At 35.0% G+C, this 19,463-nt stretch overlaps 1 protein-coding gene across 10 annotated transcripts in view; it reads left to right on the top strand.

Annotated features, from left to right (window-relative positions):
* The window catches only part of LRRC7 (leucine rich repeat containing 7), a 570,280-nt gene that overhangs the window by 108,896 nt on the left and 441,921 nt on the right, over positions 1 to 19,463 (top strand). For 9 of the 10 annotated variants that reach the window (XM_007978322.3, XM_007978330.3, XM_007978324.3 and 6 more), the window contains exon 2: positions 5,385 to 5,482. In XM_007978322.3, the coding sequence (XP_007976513.1) occupies positions 5,385 to 5,482 (98 nt within the window). Of the gene's footprint in view, positions 1 to 5,384; positions 5,483 to 19,463 lie in introns of those variants that run through there. The other variant, XM_007978326.3, reaches the window with a different exon arrangement.

Genomic DNA, 19,463 nt, shown 5'->3' with positions numbered 1-19,463 from the left:
TAATGTCTGTTCTAACTGCAGTCTCTTCCTCAGGCCCTACACCTCTGTGTTAGTAGACAACTTTATCACCTGAATGAATTCAATGGACTTGTCTTCCCTACAATTCCAAGTATATATTTTTTATTTACAGAGGTTCCCAAAGGCCAGTATCTAAACAAGTGTACAGCTGGCTGGCTACTTTCGAAGCACCTGATTAATCTAAAAAACAAAACAAAACAAAAAAACCATCAACTAGGACTTGACCTCAACCTACTGCATGATAGTCTTTAGTACTGGGAAAATCACTCCTTGGGTGATTTTGATACCTAGCCAAATTTGGGAGACACCATCAAGAATGTCGTGGACACTTTTTGTTTATAATGGCTGATTGCTATTTCACACTGTTTGATATTAACCTGGCTGCCCTCATTTCTTCCTAGCAGTCGAAAATGTAGGCTGCACTTTTTCAGAGCTCTTCAATGAGTTGTTAGAGCATCTGTCTCACCTGTGGTCATTACATTTCATCTCTCCTTGCTAGAATTGTTAACACACTCCTACTGGTGGCTTGCCAAGCTTGAGAGTAGCTAGAACAGCTCCTTTGCCGTGACCTGGCTGTGCTCCAAGATTTCATTTTTGGTCATTTTGTCTGACTATTTAATGCAAACTGTAGATCATAGATAATGGTGGTGAAAGAGTTCAAGTAACCAGAAGTGTAATCTTAAGAAGATGCAAGTTTCAGTTATATAATAATTTAGATGTAAACATTGCTCTGTAAAAATTTTAACTTCATTTTAAGTATGTTTCCAGTGGGCACGACATATCGCATTCCAACGAACAAAATGACTTTTAGTATCTTCATCGATTAGTATATCATTCATGTAATTTGTAGTGAATTGTTTTGGCCCCAGTTATCTTTTTGGCAGTTCTCAAAAACTTAAAATGTCACTGATGGAAGCAAACATTTCAGTGACAATAGCAAAATGATAAGAAATCAACATGTAATCAACAGATTAACACTAAAAACATATTTGAAAATAAATATCATATATATATATTTTACATCTATAACATATAAATATGGAGGCAGATTTCACTCTGTTGCCCAGACTGGAGTACAGTGCATGATCATGGCTCACTGCAGCCTCCACCTTCCCGTGCTCAAGTGATTCTCCCACCTCAGCCTCCTGAGTATAGATATTAATATAAATATTAATATTATGTTAATGATAATTTTACCAGAATTAAAAACATGTTATATATTTGAATCTCAGGTATTCAGTCCCCTAGTGGAATTATAATCATGAACTCATGGAAATAAGGGACTAAGAAGCAACTAGAAAAGTCCAGAAAAGATTGGTTAAAGCTTAGTTGAGCCTTCTTCTACTTCTGATGTGGCCTTGAGCAAGTCACTGAGCATATCTGAGCTTAATTTCTTCATCTTTAAAATATTCTTTCATAAGGTTGTTCAAAGGATTAATGAAGTAAATGGTAAATGGTAAAGTAAATGAAGTAATTTAATTCATGAAGGGATAAAGTAAATGGTAAATATATTACAAAATATTTTAATTGTTTCTAAGGTCCAAGTTAGCTATAAAATTTTGAAATATTTTCTAAATTATCTACAAAACCTGTAATTTTGTAGAACTTTAGTTAATTCATGGTGACGACAACCCACTTTTATCCCTGTTAGTGTCCTTGGAAGATTGTCATTAGTAATCCCTTAAATCTTATTGATAAAAAATGAAGCATATTTAGTTAAGTTCTTCATCTATGAAAATTGGCCATTTATATACCTGGATATTTTGTGTTTCCCTAATAATCAGAAAATTTGTAAGCCAATTTTTTTTTTCCTCAACAGTACTATCTGTTTTCATTTTCTTTACTAAAGACCAGTTGTAATATTTTTCCAAATATATGGAACATTTAAAATATTAGTATATGATCACATTTCTATTTGTGATAATCATTATTATTAATAGCTTCATTTACTGAGCTCTCCATTGTGACAGGCACAATGCAAAGCATTTTACATGTGTTACCATATTTAATCCTCACAACAATCCTGTTGTTGTGTATGTAAGCATGTAAGTAAGGCACAAAGTATGTGAGTAACTTTACCTAAAATCATCCTTTAAGAAAGAAAAAGAGAGGTTAAACCCAGGCATTCTGAATCCAGAGTTGAGGAACATTACATTTAAGCCATATTACATTGCCAGCATTGTATAATCTCTTGCATATCTGCTCATGAGTATTCCCAAGATACAACCTCTGAACACCATGATTCCTGGGAGGCTAACCTGAGGGTCTTGGATACCAATAGTAACCATCTAAGTCCTCCTAAAGCCTTTGAAAGTACTTTCTAATATGTTTTTGAGTTTTTCTGACATACCCTCAACCATAATTACATGGAAATCCAGTAGACCACTTTTGTTTTCACATATTCGATAGTCAGAGATAAAAAGGAAAAGTAATAGCCTATTCAAGAGAGTAGTTTTCATGTATTCCCCAACCAACATAACTTGTCATTCCCCATCAGAGTGTAATCACAATGAGTAAAAGTGTTTTTAAAAATTACACTACAATTTTATGTAGACATTTGCATGTGCAGGTTCTGTTTGCTATAATTTACTATCTTAAGCTTGTAAATACTAGTGAATAATTATAAGCTCACTTAAATTGTTATCAGATCATCATGGAGATTTCTGCATTTGCCGAAACACATAATCAAAATTGTTCGTTGAATTAATTCAAGAGTCAGAAACTAGAAAATTTGATATAATTTAGTTCGCATAGCTAATCTTCATGGTGAAATTGCAGGGACAGACCTAGAAGCTTACTCTTCACCCCGCCCCCCACGCACACATATAATGTTGAAGCAGTTTATGTCTTCAATTCTACAAGTTTCCACTTGGTTTCCTGTCATTGTATTATCATTATCTTGAGAGAAATAACTTTTTCTCACTTGAAATGAATTTTGAATGAAACTAAGATTCAAGTTATCACTGCACATTAAAAAACAATTTCTTATACTTTACACACATAGGCATAGGCATATGAGTGCATGCACACACACACACACACACACATAAGCACATAAAGCAGCCTCTACATATGAATGGACTGATTTCAGTATATTTGGAAGACTATTTTTAAGCCCCAATGATAAGTTCCCATAGGAGTTGTATTATGTTACTATTCCACCCCAAAAGCCTTTTTATCTCATATTTTCCACCACTTAACACACTGCTTTTATGGAATCATCCTTTCTCAATTTCCCCTCCAGATACAAGGAACATAATCCTCTCTATATACTACTAATCCTAGAAAACCCTCTGCCAGTATACCCATAATAATCACACTGTTTTCAATGGTATGCGTTCTATCAACCAGGACAGCTATCAAAACCAGTGATATCCCTGGTTGAGGATAATCATATAGATGTTAAGAAATAACGTTTATATTTTCAAAATGATAAATACTATGGTTTACTTTTTCAAATCCTGAGCATTCAATTTTTTTAGTGTTATAGAAGTTAGTAGAGTGTACACTGATGTGCAAAACTGTGAACTTTACTGAAAACAGAAAATACCACAAAGTATATGCTGCTACAGATGCTCACCCAAGTTGTGTTTGATTAATTTATTATTTTCTGGTTGTCAGCATCGCCATGTAACTGGTAACAGAAAGGTACAATTTATATTAACCACTCTTTTCAAAAAATCACAATTATTAGAATTTAAATACGGTCTGATTCAGTCATTAGTATTGAATGAAATCAGCAGTTCCATTCCTGAAAACTGGTACTTTTTGAACATGTTTCTTATTTCAATAGTTTTAGGGGTACAAGTGAGTTTTTATTACACAGATGAATTGTATATTGGTGAAGTCTAGGAATCAGTGCACATGTCACCCGGATAGTGAACATTGTAATCGATAGGTCGTTTTTCATTGATCACCCTTCTCCCACCCTTTCCCTTCTGAGTCTCTAGTGTCCATTATACCACTCTGTGTGCTTTTGCATACTCATACCTTAGTTCTTACACTTATAAGTAAGACATATGGTATTTGCTTTTTGTTCCTGAGTTACTTCACTTAGAGTAATGGTCTCCACTTCCATCCAAGTTACTGAACATTATTTCATTCTTTTTGTGGCTGAGTAGTATATTCCAGTAGTATATATATCCTACACACATATATACATTTTGTGTGTAGATATATATGTGTGTGTATATATTGCACATATATAATCCCACATTTTTATATATAGTATATTTCATACATATCATATATATGTTATATATTATATATCAATATATCATATATATCCCACATTTTCTTTATCCACTTATAGGGTGATGGGCAGTTAGGTTGATTTCATATCGTTGCAATTGTGAATTGTGGTGTAATAAACATATGAGTGCAGGTGTTTTTATGAAATAGCGTCTTCTTTTCCTTTGGGTTAATCAGTAGTGGGATTACTGAATCAAATGGTAGATTTACTTTTAGTTCTTCGAGAAATCTCCATACCGTTTTTCGTGGAGACTGTACTAGTTTACATTCCCAGCAGCAGTGTATGTGTTCCTTTTTCACATCCATGCCAACATCTATTGTTTTTTGACTTTTTAATAATGACCTTTCTGGCTGGGGTAAGGTGGTATCTCATTGTGAAAAACTGATACTTGAAATGTTGGTAAAAGATATGATTTTTCTTTCCGAATGATGTCCTATTTTTAAATTTATTTACTTTACAAGTAATTACTCTTAGTCGATAGGTCTTTATTTTATTCAGCTTGGGCTGCTATAACAAAATACCGTAGACTCAGTGCCTTAAACAACAGACTATTGCTCTCAGTTCTAGAGGCTAGGAAGTTCGAGGTCAAGGTGCTGATAAATTTGGTTCCTTGTAGAGGCCTTCACCGTGGTTTGAAGACAGCTTCCTCCCTGTGTCCCCACATGGTGGAGAGAGAGAGAAGTCTACTCTTTTTCCCTTTTTCTCTCTCTCTCTTCCTGTAAAGACACTAATCCCATCATGGATGTTCCACTCATAACCTCCTCTAAACCTAATTACCTCCCACAAGCCCTACCTTCAAATCACGCTGGGGGCTGGTGCTTCAATATTTGAATTTTATGGGGACATATTCAGTCCACGGCAGTCTCTAATTAAAGAATGTGCATAAGTTTCATACACATGGTGTTTTAAATTTTTTAAATTGGAATGCTGGAAAAGTCAAGCACTCTCCAATTTACTGTGGTCCCCAGTGCTCCTTGCCAGCTCGCTCCTTGCCAGGTCATCTTCATGGTGTTGTTTCGCAAAGTTCTGTGGGTATTTGAATTTTAGACCATTTAACTTGTAAACATTTATCAAACTTTTGGTATTAAAATACTCTTTTGATTCTCTCTTATAGGATGGAGAACCTAATAAGGGGAAGGAACCCCCCACAGTACCAGAGAAGTCCTTGTAAAGAGGTTCGTGCAGCACTTCGGAAAAGGCCTGAAGAGGAGTGTAAGTATGTTTAATAGGATTAACTGTGTTCTAGATAGATTTTGGTGAGTAGCATAGTAAAATGAAATGAGTGACCTTTAAATGGTTAGTCAAGTAATAGAATATTTGCTGAGTTGAGTTGGTCTTTTAAAAATAACTTACCATATGTTACCTGAATGTAAGTGCTTACTTAGAACATTGCTTTCTTAAGGATATTTCTCTGGTACTTCAAGATGTTCTACTGATAATCAAGTTCCCTGTTCAAATAAGATGGGAAAAGGCTGTACGGTCTGACAAATCTTCCTTAGATATTTATACCATGCATGGTAATGGTTCTGAGACGTCCTAAAGTAAAGAAACTTTTGAAATATATCTAAAATCAACACTTTCCAGTTTCTCTTTAGCCACAGGGCTCTTTTAACATTTTTTTTTTTAACTGAGAACTTTTTAAAACCACTCCTTTAGACAAAATACTAGATATCTGCCGGTAAATGTAAACCTGTTTGCCAAATGGAAACATTTGATTTAATTGAATTTAGTAAAATGTTCTGAAAGATAGATACCATGAATCCCAGTATAAAGTCATGTTAGTTCATCCTCAAATTATCAAATATTAGAATATGCCATTGGCTGTAGGGATTTTATTTATTTATTTTCTATAGCATGTAGTAGATTGTTGGAGACTCTTGACATAATATTCACATCTTGAGTTTATAAAATGATTCATAATACTATGTTTCCTCATGGTATTTGCATATAATTATTTTCAGGGAACTAAATCACATTTCATTATGATAAAAATTTATCAGAATTTTGCCCTTTTACAGGAACTTACATTTTACAAGGATAAAGCTAATGTAGTGGGTTCACTGAAGTATATAGTTAAGTAGAATTTTAAGATTATAGTGGCATTTTCAAATTAGTTTGAAGTATACTGCTGTGGGTAAAGACCAACTACATTAAAGCAGGGCACACTCATGGCAAATTAAGTGTTCTTGTTTTGTTTATTATAAAGTTAATAGATAACCTTACTGAGCTGACATATATGTCATTCAGTAGTGTTTTGGCCCTCTTTAACCTGGTAGATTTATGGCTTATAACACCACGAACAATATTTCACTAAAACTAAAACTTGAAAATAAAGATAGAGTTCGTGGGCATTTATAACTATGCAGACTCTTGCATAAAAGTATTACATATTTCTGTTGGGTTTATAGAAAAACTTTGGGGTTTCTTCTCTATGCTTCAAGGAGACCATCAGTTTACTCTCTGGTACAGTTCTGTAGATACTTAAATAAAACTTAAAAGGGATATTTGGAGATATGTTTGCAAACGATTATCACAGAGTTGCCATTTAACATAAACAAAGTGATATTTCAGGGCTCTTGTACTGAGTTGGTCTAAGCCAGGGGTTGGCCAATATAGTTTGTCGATGAAACTCAGCCTGACACCTTTTTTGTAAGTACAATTTTATTGAAACACAGCCGTCATTTATTCATTGTGTATTATGCACAACTGATTTTGCACTACAAAGGAATAGTTGAGTAGTTGTGACAAGAGACCGTATGGCCCCCAAAACCAAAAAAAATATTCACCTGGGTCTTTATGGAAAATCTTTTTGAACCCTGGTCTGGGCCAGTGGTTCTCAAATTGTGATCTCCAGGCTATGAGCAGCAGCAGAAGCATCTGGGAACTTGTTAAAAATGTAAATTCTAGTGCTGCAAGTCACACCTACCGAATCAGAAACACTTAGAGCAGGGCCTGGTGACCTGTATTTTAAGAAGCTCTGCAGGAGATTCTGATGCAAGCTCAAGCTTGAAAACTACTAGCCTAGGTAAAATGATTGGCATCAGATGATACTAAATCGTTATCTATACAAAAGAGGAATAATCATTGGTATAGTTCATAATCAAGTTTTATTGTTCTCTCATGTAAAGTACATACGTTAAGCTACCTAATCTGTGCTTAGCAAGGTACATGATATAACCGACACTTGTGTTATAAGTTCTTACCAATTGGATCGTGACAGTCAGGGAAGTCTTTGAAGTGTCACCAAGGAAATTCAGCTGGAGTATGTTATTGAACATGGAAAGATGTACTGAAAAATGCAAAATCTATGCAATTGTTTTCTTTTCCATAGAGGTCTTTATTTTCCCTTGTTAGTGCAGTGAGCAGTTCTTCTTGCTATGTGACGGACTAGTGTGAATTCCATGAGAAAAATAAAAGCCATAATTTTTTTTGTAATGGAAGCAACATATGGTAGTGAAAACTATTAATGTTAGAGATACACAAAAGGATTTTTTCTCTAATATGACACTTAATTTGACCAGATGCAGGACCATGAGTAGATAGTTATTTTGAATATAAAATTCAGTTTATTTATCTAGAGAAAATGAGGATATGCTAAAGCCTACTTAATGTAATTATTTTAAGAATGAAGGGAGATATTTATATTAAGTAGTTGGTACAGAACCTGGGATGTAGTGAGTTTTCTTTCTTCTCTTCTCTTTTTCTGTCTCTTTCTTTAATTGTTATTATTGTTCTCTTATTTCAAACTAAACATTTGTTTGAGGATAATAAGGCAGTTTTTTGAGATCAGGAATGCAAATGCACAGATATTACCACCACTGTTTTTAGAAACAATCATGCATGAAGAAGAAAAGGTTCTAAGTAAATATCATAAAGCTGAAATTCTTACAGCAATGTTCGATGGTAATTCATGTTTGATATTAGTTTAACACAATGGCCTAGTTGTTTTTCTGTGATTCTACAGATTCAGTATAGATCTACACCAAGATTTGTTGGTCAAATCCCACACAAAGGTTCCACCTTTGAGAACTATCGTAGAAAGTCAAATCAAAGCTTTTCTGCACTAAGAATTGAAAGGAATAAGGAAACGTGGTTCAGACCATAGGATCCTCCAGAGTAAGGAAATCACTCTTTTGTTTGGAGATATCGTATACAGGAAGGTTTTGCTAAATAGCATACTTCGTATTGTTTTCTTTTATAATTCTCTATCCCACTTTACAATATTTGCAATGTTAAAATCAACATAAGGTCACCAGATATAGATCTTAGTTATTTAATGTGAATTATATCTACCTATGCTGCATCTGGCATAGTCAAGTAAACTTTCAGTAAAAATAGATTATTGTGGAAGACAGATTTTTAAACATGTTTAAGGTATTCCCCATTAAAACACAAAATAAAAACTTTGTCCTCAAAGCCACAGCCCCTTTCAGCTACAGCCCTACACTCTTGTTCTCTGTTCAGGAAAATCTCTTGATTTATCTAAGAGTTATCTATACTCGCTCCATTTACTTGCCTCCTACTCACTCCTCCAACCCAGTCCAGTCTGGTTCCAGTCCAGTCACTCTACTGAAACAGCTTTTGTTCACAGAGCATCAATAAATTTTTTATGTTGCTCTAATAGTTTTCTATTGCTATGTAACAAATTAGCACAGACCTGTGTCTTAAAACAACATCATTTATCATTTCACATTTTCTGAAGGTCAGGAGTCCAGAGTTCGCTGCTTCAGGTATCACCAGGTTGAAGTCTTAATCAAAAGCTCAGTTGGGGAAATAATTCACTTCTGAACTCATTTAGGCTGTTGGCAGAATTTGTTTCCTTGTGGTGGTATGACAGTCCCAGTTTTTTGTTGGCTGCCAGCTGAAGTCATTTTTAGGTTCTAGAGGCCTCCAGAAACTCTTTGCTGCATGGACATTCTAAATTAGCCCATTAACTCCCTATTCTTAGGGAGAATTACCTGTCTCTCTTTTAAGTACTTTCACCTGATTAAGTCAGGCACACCCAAGATAATTTCAATTTTGATTAATTCAGAATGTGGGATCATAATTACACCATTGCCTTTGCCATATTTTATTGTCCAGAAGAAAGTGATAGGTCCAGCTTATATCCAAGGAGAGGGGATTATACAGGGTTCAAGCATCAAGAAGTATGTTGATGATCATGGGGCCATCTTAGAAGTTAAGCTATCATTTGCTAATCCATCAAGCATTGTTTTCAATGCTCATCTTACTTGACTTTTTAGCAGGGATCAATACTGTTGACCATTTTGTCCTTTTGAAAAATGCAATGCTCTGAATATTACTATCCCTCCAAACAGTATATGTTAAAACCCAATTGATGTTATATCATGAGATAGACTTTTTGGAGGTAATCTGTGACAAGGCACCATCTATAAATCAGAAAGTGGGACTTACCAAGTACCAAATCTGCCAACATCTTGATCTTGGATTTCCCAGCTTCCAGAACTGTGAGAAATAAATTTTTGTTGTTAATAAGCTACCTAGTTCATGGAATTTCATTATGGCAGCATGAATAGGCTGAGACAGAGATCATCTAATGCTTTGGCTACCATAATAGAATACTTTCCTGATTTTTCTATAGTCCCTCTGGTTACTCTTTTGCATGCTAACTTTCTCTTTACAGCCATTATATATTAGAATTTTGGAAGATAGTTTGAAGTCTTCCTTTTTGTCCCAAATATACTTCCTCCACAAACAATGTCATTACATACAGTATTAGTTATTCCTATGATCAGATGACTCACAAATTGATGTATCCAGACCAAACCTCTCTCTGTTCATCCCAGTGTGCACTTGACACATTCTTGAATGTTTCAACAACGCAAAAAACCCAACAAATCCAAAACCAAATCTATGATCTTTCAAAGCCCGAGCTTCTCCCAGTGTTTTCTGTCTGAATGTGTGATGCTGTTAACCATCTAGGTTCAAAGTTAATAAACCTAGGAGTCGTCTTCCATACATTTCTTCCCCTTTTCTCTCCTATGTTCACTCTAATTTCAAGGCCTCTCAACTTGACCTCCTACGTATGTTTTGAATCTGTTCACAAATCACCTTTGCAAATATTCTATGTAAGATTCTACCAAATGCTCCCCTAAGTGACTTTCCTACATACTGTTAGAAAACCCTCTTCATCTTAAAATAACCCTATGGTTTTCCATTGCTCATTCAAGAAAGACAATAGCCATACTGTGGATTTGAAGATTTTGCAGAGTCTAGCCCCCACCCACCCAATCAGCCTCATCTCATACTCTATTCCTGTGCTCTCTGTGCTTCAACCAAACTGACTGTCTTATAATTATTGATCGTACTCAGTGATAAGAGAAAAAAATATGTATTTTGAAATAATATAGAACTAGAGGGAAGAAGTTAGCCTGTAAAGGAAGAGTTTGCCTTCAAAAAATAATAAATGAAGAAATTAAAAGAAAAATTAAAGAGATTAAATTTTCAATAGTCACAAGAAATACTCTAAGAAATACCTGCAAAATAAACAATGTGGGAAAAACTTTTTTTAGAGAAAAGGAAAAATGAACATTATTGAGCAGGGAATTAAAAAAAAAAAACTAAACATGAAGATCACAATTAAAATCTTTACTGGAGTCAATAGAAGAATTTACATGCAAAAATATCAGAAATTGGAACAATTGGAACTGGAAGCACTCCATGAATACAAAGGAAAGATGATGAAATAATAAATAATGATGGGAAACAATTACATGTAGAAAAATGAAGAACGAACATCCAACCTAAGAAGTGTAAATTGTCTTAAAGGAATCAGAACAATTCAAACAAAAATGATAAAAGATTTTATGTAATGTACTTTCTGAAGCTATTAAAATATCTGATTGCATATTAAAATGTTTTCTGATGTACTGTATAAAAATCAGTTATATAAGATCCATACCCAGATACATACAGATATTTTAGAATTATACTATCAACTTTCTGAGCAGCAAGAACTCCCTCTTATTCACTATATTAGTAACACATGACATATTGTCTGGCAGTTAGTAGGTGTTCAACAGATATTATAGAACGAATGAGAATGAGTGAAGGAATTAATTAATTAACTTCAAAAATGAAAATTCACAAGAATCTGCCAGAAATAAAGAAAGAGATGGGTAGGAGAGATAAAAAGAAAAGAAGGAGTAAAAGGAAGGAAAGAAAGGCATAAAGAAAGAAAAAGAGAAAGGTAGAAAAAGACAGTTGGAAGGAAGATGAAAGAAAGGGAGGGAAGGCCAAGCTTTTGATTCTGTAACAGATGGCATAGATTCACCTTTCCTGATCCTCAATTCTAAATGAAACTAAACACTCTGGAAAAATTCTTCAACAGACCATTTTAAAAGGACTCTGAAAGCTTCAAAGAAGAAGGCAAACTGACTGGGATATCAGGACTTAAAGAAAGACATCATGGTATGCTTCTTGCATTTTCTTTTTATCTCCTATATATCCCTGGACTGCATTCCAGAGAGGCTTGCAATCTGGTACTGTCAACAGGCATGAAGAAAAGAAGGAAAAAAACAAAAGCAAATCCTACTCTCTCAGTCCAGAGGACCAAGAGAGAGAAAAACAACAGAGGTTTGGAAGAGAGCCACCAATATCTTATTCTATAGTCCTGATCCACAGGCAGTTCAATTCACCTGCAGAAACAGAGCAGTAAGGCCGCAGGGCAACCCTGCTCTGCTCTCCCTGGTGGGCAGATCTATCTGGTAGTAATGGTGGCAGTAGTAAAGCCCTGTGTCTTCCTATCTTTCACCCAGTGTCATAAAGAGACCCAGGCCCAGTGGCTTCTGTGCCAGAGGCTTCTTCCCAGAGATTTACCTAGGAATATTAGAGAACCCAGAGCAGCACTTTTAACTCTAGCAGATGACACCAGCAGAGTTTTAGCAGAAGCCCCAACAGTGCCAGAAGAATGAAGCAGACCAGATCAGCATCAGCATTATGAAAAATCAGAACACTAACTGCCATTGGAACTAAGCCCACAAAATTAGTCCAAACCCTATAAGCTAAACCTAAACAGGATACATACCTGCTCAAATAAAGGATTTCAATAGGATTAAAAGTCTCCTAACATAATAGTCAAAATATTCAAAATGCAATTGAATGTAACTCATCATACCATGAACCAGAAAAACCACATTCTGAGAAAAGACATTCCACTGACCCCAATACTAAGACAAATTAGATAATGGAATTTCTGAGAAGGAAATTGAAGCATCCATCATAAGAATGCTTCAGGAGACAATTACATAATCTCTTGAAACAAGTCAAGAAAAACAGAAAATCTCAAGGAAAAAAAAAGGACTTATAAAAAAGAACCAAATGGAAATTATGTAACTGAAAATCAAAATTACCAAAATAAAAATATCACTTAATGGACTCAATAGTAGAGTGAAAATTACAGAAAATAGATTAAACGAATATGTAGATTAGTGGAATTCACTCACTCTGAACAACAAAGAGAATATATACTAAACAAAAATGGACAGAACCTCAGGGATTTGTGGAAAAATAACAAAATATATAATATTTGTATCATCAGAATCCCAGGAGAGGAAAGGAGTATTGGACAGATAAAAGTATTTAAGAAGTAATTGTTGCAAACTTCTACAAGTTGACAAAAGACATAAATCTAGATATTCAAGAAGCTGGGTCAACACCAAAGAAGATAAACCAAAAAAAAAAAAAAAAAAATTCCACAACAGGACATTTCATAATTAAATTTGTGAGAACCAAAGATAAAGAAAATCTTAAAAACAACCAGAGTGCAATAATACATTACATATAAAGGAGCAGAAATAACACATTACATACAAAGTAACATCAATTAAAATGACGGTATATTTTCATCTGAAACCACAGAGGCCAGAAGGAAATGACACACAAGATTTTCAAGTATTATAAGAATTGTCAACTCTGAATCCTATATCCAACTAAACCATCCTTCAGCAATCAAGGAAAAATAAAACCATTCTCAGAAGAAGGAAAACTGAGAGAATTTGTTGCTAACAAACCTTCCCCAAAACAATGGCTACACAGAACTCTCCAAACACAAAGAGAAAGTTTAACAAAAGAAGACTTATACCTTCAGGAAGTAAAGAACAGTAGAATGAATAAAAATAGAAGTATGAATAGTAGAATTTTCTTTCCCTTGTGTTTCATGGTTGAAGCAAAAACTATAATACCATCTGATGTGGTGCACATGTATGTAGATGAAATAATTAAGTCAATTAATATTTAAAAAGTGGAAAGGGTAAAGGGACCTAAATTGATATAAGGTTTCTCTACTTCACTTGAAATTATATAACACTGATACCAGTAGACTGTGATAAGTTACATATGTATATTGTAATACCTAGGGCAACCACTAAGAAGACCACAAAATAACAGACTCAAAAACATTTTAGGTAAATCAAAAGTGAACTAAATATATTCATGTAACCTAGAGGATGTGAAGGAAAAAGAAACATAGAAACAAGAAACCAAGAGAACAGAACAGAAAACAAATAATAAAATTAGATGTATTACACTTAAGTCCTAATATATCAATAATTACATTAAGTGTAAATGGTGTAAATACCGTGGTTAAAAGACAAAGCTTGTCTGATTGGATAAAAAAGAAAGACCAACTATATGTTGCTTATAAAAATGTTCTTTAGTTGCAAAAATACAAAAAGGTTAAATATAAAGGGATGGAAAAAGAAATACCATCCTAAATTATTTAAATGAAAGCTAGAGTGACTATATTAATATCTGGATAAAAGTAACTTCAGAGCAAAACATTACAAGGGATAAAGAAGGTCAGTTCATCAAGAGGACTTAACAATCATGAAATTGTATGTATTCAAATTAATTTTACAAAATTTGTATTTTCTTAAACTTTGTTTTATTAGCTTTGCTGCATCTTTTTATTTATTTATCTTTTACTTAGTCCCACTTAGTTGTCAATAGCAAATAAATTCTTGTTAGTAAGTTGTGGTTGCGGTCTGCTTAAAAAAAGAAACTTATTTTAGGCCAGGCCTGTTGGCTCCCACCTGTAATCCCAGCACTTTGGCAGGCTGAGGAGAGTGAATCATCAGAGGTCAGGAAATCGATACCAGTCTGGCCAAGATGGTGAAACCCAATATCTACAAAAATACAAAAAACTTAGCTGGGCATGGTGGCACACACCTGTAGTCTCAGCTACTCAGGAGGCTGAGGCAGGAGAATAGCTTGAGCCTGGAAGGCGGAGATTGCAGTGAGCTGAGATCACACCACTGCACTCCAACCTGGTCTACAAAGCAAGACTCCGTCTCAAAAAAAAAAAAAAAAAAGAAAAGAAAGAAAAGAAAAAAAGAGAAATTATTATTTTTATAGAGAAATATTTATGACAGTGTAATTTTTTTTCTGAAATCAACCTGAGTCAATATTATGTACACTAAAATACATGATGCCTGTCTATTGAGTTTTTAAATAATAACAGACATTCATTGAAGGGTTTTGGTCCTTTATTTTACCCTTCTAACAGGATTTCTTTAATATTAGCAAGAGATAACACTTCAAATCATTTTGCGTTTATATAACTGAATGTTACCCTTTCAAATGTGAAAATATTCTAATATTAACCAGCTTGGTAAAAATCATTATGATTCGTGACATTCCTACCTTCGCAGTAGAAGCCACTGAATATGATTTAGGCTTTTCCTAGTATCTCAAAGATGGTTTTATAATCTGCCATTATTATAAAGTGTAATAATGGAATTCTGTCTTTTTGCTTCCCTACATATCAAGTTGTCAGCTGTCACTTTTGCTGTAACTGTTCTTGCTTTTTAACTACCTCTTCTTTTGACATTCTGTTTTCCATTTTAGTTTCCTCCTTCAAGAACTGAGAAGTCTGACAAACCATTCTTGTTAAGAATTGTATATTAAACGTGTGTCAATGAATCAGGGATTGAGAATTAATCAAGCTTCAGATGCTTTATGGTAAATCAGGTAAAAGAAGTAAGGAACATTAGTGCAATGTAAGTAGAGTTTATTTGTTGAGTAGATCCTGGAGCCACCCCTTTTCCAGTTGACTTCACCTCAAGTCTGTGCTGGATCCCCAGATACTGGGGTTCTTTATCAGTTCCTTTTTTGTAAGCCATATCCCAGGGACCCAACTATGACGTTAATAACCTGGTGCTACTATGGTCAGGAGCTTATGCGACAGGGGGTAGGGGAAAATCTCATATCTACTAAAGAAATTTGATGGTTTGCATAACTGGAAGTTTAGAAATAAGACAGGCTTCAGAACATCACCGTTCTCTGGATGTCAGCTTTATTCTTGGGCTGGCAGCGATGTTCTACAGTTATAAACCTCATGCATGTGCATGAAAATTTGCAGAGGAAGAAATGCTGTCTCTTTCCTGGACTCTTTTTATGTTAAAAAAAAAAAAAAAAAAAAAAAAAAAAAAAACCTTGTAGAAGTCTTCGGAAAATACTCCCTATTTTATCATTTTATTGGCCTAAATGGGGTTACATCCCCATTCATGACCATTACTGTACACCAGGAGAATGCTATGTACTCATTGGCCTCACCCTATTGTACTAAACCAATCACTTTCAAGAGCTGGTTTAATATTAGAAGCAATCTCAGATTTTATATTGGCTATTTGGCTTAGCATAAGCAATGGAGCAGGTAAGATTACTCAACACTATATCCCTTATTTTGCATATACTACATATTTGTCTATACATACTCAACTATCCCAAAATATTTTATGGTTGCAAATGGGAACAAAGGATAGAGGAGGTGGTACTTGGTATATCAGGAATCAGGGCACTAATGTCACAGTGACTTCCAGGCACCTATATATCTTTCAGTTCCCTCTTTTTCTCTTTGAGCCCTTTAGTTTGTGAGCAGTTTACATTGTCATCATCTTCAGTTTCTCCTTTAAATTCCTTAATCCAATATCTTTCTGTTTTAAAATCAGACTCACTTCCCCTGTGTCTCTCACACTCTATGGCCAGCTCTTCTTCCTTTCAACTTTAAGCAAATGTTAGTCAGATTTTACAGAAAGGGCTGCAGGAGCTCAGAAAGGTTCAGTAATTTATGCAATGTCACATAGCTAGTAAGTGCTGAAGCTGAGATATAAACCTAAGTTTTACTCTAAAAACTGTCTTAGTCATACTGTTTTATGCTATCTGCCTATACCATGCTATATCCTCATTTTCCCTCTCTGGAATTCATCTTCTGCTTAACCCTTAAATTTTTAAAATGTAAAATATCATACCTACAAAGAAATGCATATAACATGTATGTATAGTTTCACAAATTATAAATTAATATTCATGCTGCAATATCAGAGACACCAAACTAAACATTCCTACCCAGCTCTGTTTATCTCTAGTCAGGTGCATGCATTCCAGTCTTCCCCACTCCTGATTGCTTAGGTTCATCATTAAGGCGACTATTACTAAGTTTTACAACAAAGCTGAAAGAATACCATATATGATTTTAGTACAAGGGGGCTTAAGAGAAACAAGTGGTTAGTGATTTCTCATTATCTCTAAGAGTAAGCTAGAAAATCCTATTACATATTATGCTTCTATTACTATCTTGGGTTGCAGTTAAACAGTGTCATAACAATAATTTTAAAAAGTGAAGTTGTACTCAGTTGAATTTTATCTGCACATCCAAAATTAATACAGTTGACTATTTATTTTAGCATAATATAAAAATAAGATTAAAGGATTATATCAAATTAGATTCACAGCCTGAATATTCTTAGACCTTCAGAAAACTGAAATCAAGTAAATGCAAATTTGATACCAAGTTGAAGTATTTTAGGTGTATTTAGATGGTTTTTTCATTCAAACTTCAGGCAAATAACTTACCAAAAGTGCATCATAAGCTCTTCTATGGAAGGTCCATAGCTTGGCTCCAGCCTCCATAGTTATTTTTGCAGCCAAACCCTTCCTGAGATGCTACATAGGATATAATTTTTTAAAAGATCCATTGCCACTTATTTTCCTAGCACCTATGGCTTAGCAAATCAGTCATTTGTGTTAGGACTTGAGCTCCCACTGGGCTTTTTAAAAAATGCAAATGTCTGTGAGGAGTAACTGTAGTCAAGTCATAAAACTCTTCAACGTGAAAGTGTTTTCAGATCAATGGCCTCAATAACTAGAAGGAATCAGACAGCAAGAGATCTTTGGATATTTGGAAAGAAGTAGGAAAAAGTCTGAAAAATATTTAAGTGAGGGATTTGAAAAGCAAATTTCAACTACTACATATTTTTGACAAAGGTTAGTTTTGTTATCTGATGAAGGATTTTTTTGAAAAAAATGTCAGCCCTTTTTACACCCTTCCTCTCATATTAGTAGTAACTGTCCTGTTATTCATTCCTTCCTTATGAAAGCTTCCCTGATGCCTCTCCTCCTCTTCTTGGCAGAGGTCAGGACTGTTAAAGGACCAACAGGTTCATATGCCTCCCATGCAATAACACACCGGTTACACTAAGGCAGCTGGATTTGCCCCAGAGAAAGAGTTAAACAAACGCAGAGCGGAGGACCAAGTGCGGAGATAAAGGAGACCCTCAAATCCATTTCCCTATCCTGAAGTTCTGGGCTGGGCTTTTTAAGGGAATCACAGAGGATAAGGGGCTGGAAAATTGGGGTTGTTGGTTGGTTGGGGTAAAGAGAATGAAATCATCAATACATGGAAGCCCATTCTTTGGTGAGTCAGCTTGTTGTGGGGTCTTTCAGACCAGCTTGTGTTAGCGGGGTCCTTCAGAGCAGCTGATACCAGCAGTTTTACTAGTATGCAGGACCTGAAAGAATATCTCAAAGGGAAAACCATGTTTCATAATGTTCAGGAAGTTATCTATAGAGCAGCTAAGGGAAAATAATCTTGTAACAGGGTCTGTGTGATTCTGAGGTAATAGGCCCCAAACAACCACCAGGAAGCAGGTCAAAGGGCAAGCTGGCCTCGTGTTTAACATTGAATGGGTTGAAAGTTTGGTTTATTTTTGTTTCTTGTTTCTGCCCTCCCTTCTTACCTGAATAATTTTATGAAGTTTGTAGAGATGGTTTCAGGACCTCCCTTCTATCTGTTCCTGAAGCATTACAAAAAGATTATTATTGTAGCACTCATCTAATTGTATTTTATCTCATTGTCTGCATGTCTATTTCTTCCCCAGTGAGTTGTAAATTGCTTAAGGGCAAATAGACACATCCTATCTATCACTAACATTAAGCACAGCATTTGGTATGCAGTCATCACTCTAATAAAGTTTGAAAACATAAAAAGGAATGAATTATAAAAGATACAACTTGGCCAGGCACAGTGGCTGACCCCTGTAATCCCAATGCTTTGGGAGGCTGAGCCAGGTGGACTGCTTAAGCTCAAGAGCTTGAGATCAGCCTGAGCAACATAGCGAAACTCTGTCTCTACAAAAAGAACAAAAATTAGCCAGGAGTGGTGGCACATACCTGTAGTCCCAACTACTCAGGAGGCTGAGGTGGGAGGATTGCTTGAGCCTGGGAGGTTGAGGCTGCAGTGAGCTGTGATTACCCTGCTGCATTCCAGCCTGGGCAACAGAGGGAGACTCTGCCTCAAAAAAAAAAAGAAAAAAAAAGAAAAGAAACAACTTGATTTAAGCCACCGTAGTTGTAGTTGAAAGTACAGTTGGAGTTTAAAGGCATCCCATAGATAATTTTCATACTGCAAAACAATTTTGAAACCAATTAAAATATTAACAAGATATCATGTATTATTTTTAAATGATAAACATCCTGATGATGGTTGATCTTTATTATTTATAAAAGCTAGATTGAAGAACATAGTTGGGATTTTTGGCAACCATGGGGATTTTTCATAATATACTCTAGAAATGGGCATATCTATCCACCTAAACACAGCAGTACAAAAAACTCCTCCTACAAAACTTACAGCAGTGAGGAGCAGATTCATGCAGTGTATCTTACCTGAAGCAGCTCCATCTCAAAGAAAGATGGAACAAGGCACTGGGCTACTTATGCCCAGTTCTCCTCCAAAATTTATTAACTGGGTAAATCACCTCACTTCCTAAAGACGTTAGAAATGATATAAGAAGTCAAGAGTATTGGGGAAATCCCTCCATACAGAAAATAGATGAGTGCATGATAAGCATCTCACTTCTAATGTTCCCTAAAATCTTTATCTCTTAAGCCATTA

Source organism: Chlorocebus sabaeus, chromosome 20 (genome assembly GCF_047675955.1).
Source record: "Chlorocebus sabaeus isolate Y175 chromosome 20, mChlSab1.0.hap1, whole genome shotgun sequence".
Lineage (NCBI taxonomy): Eukaryota > Metazoa > Chordata > Mammalia > Primates > Cercopithecidae > Chlorocebus > Chlorocebus sabaeus.
Note: the sequence above shows the minus strand (reverse complement) of the source record. Positions and strands in the feature narration are given on the sequence as shown.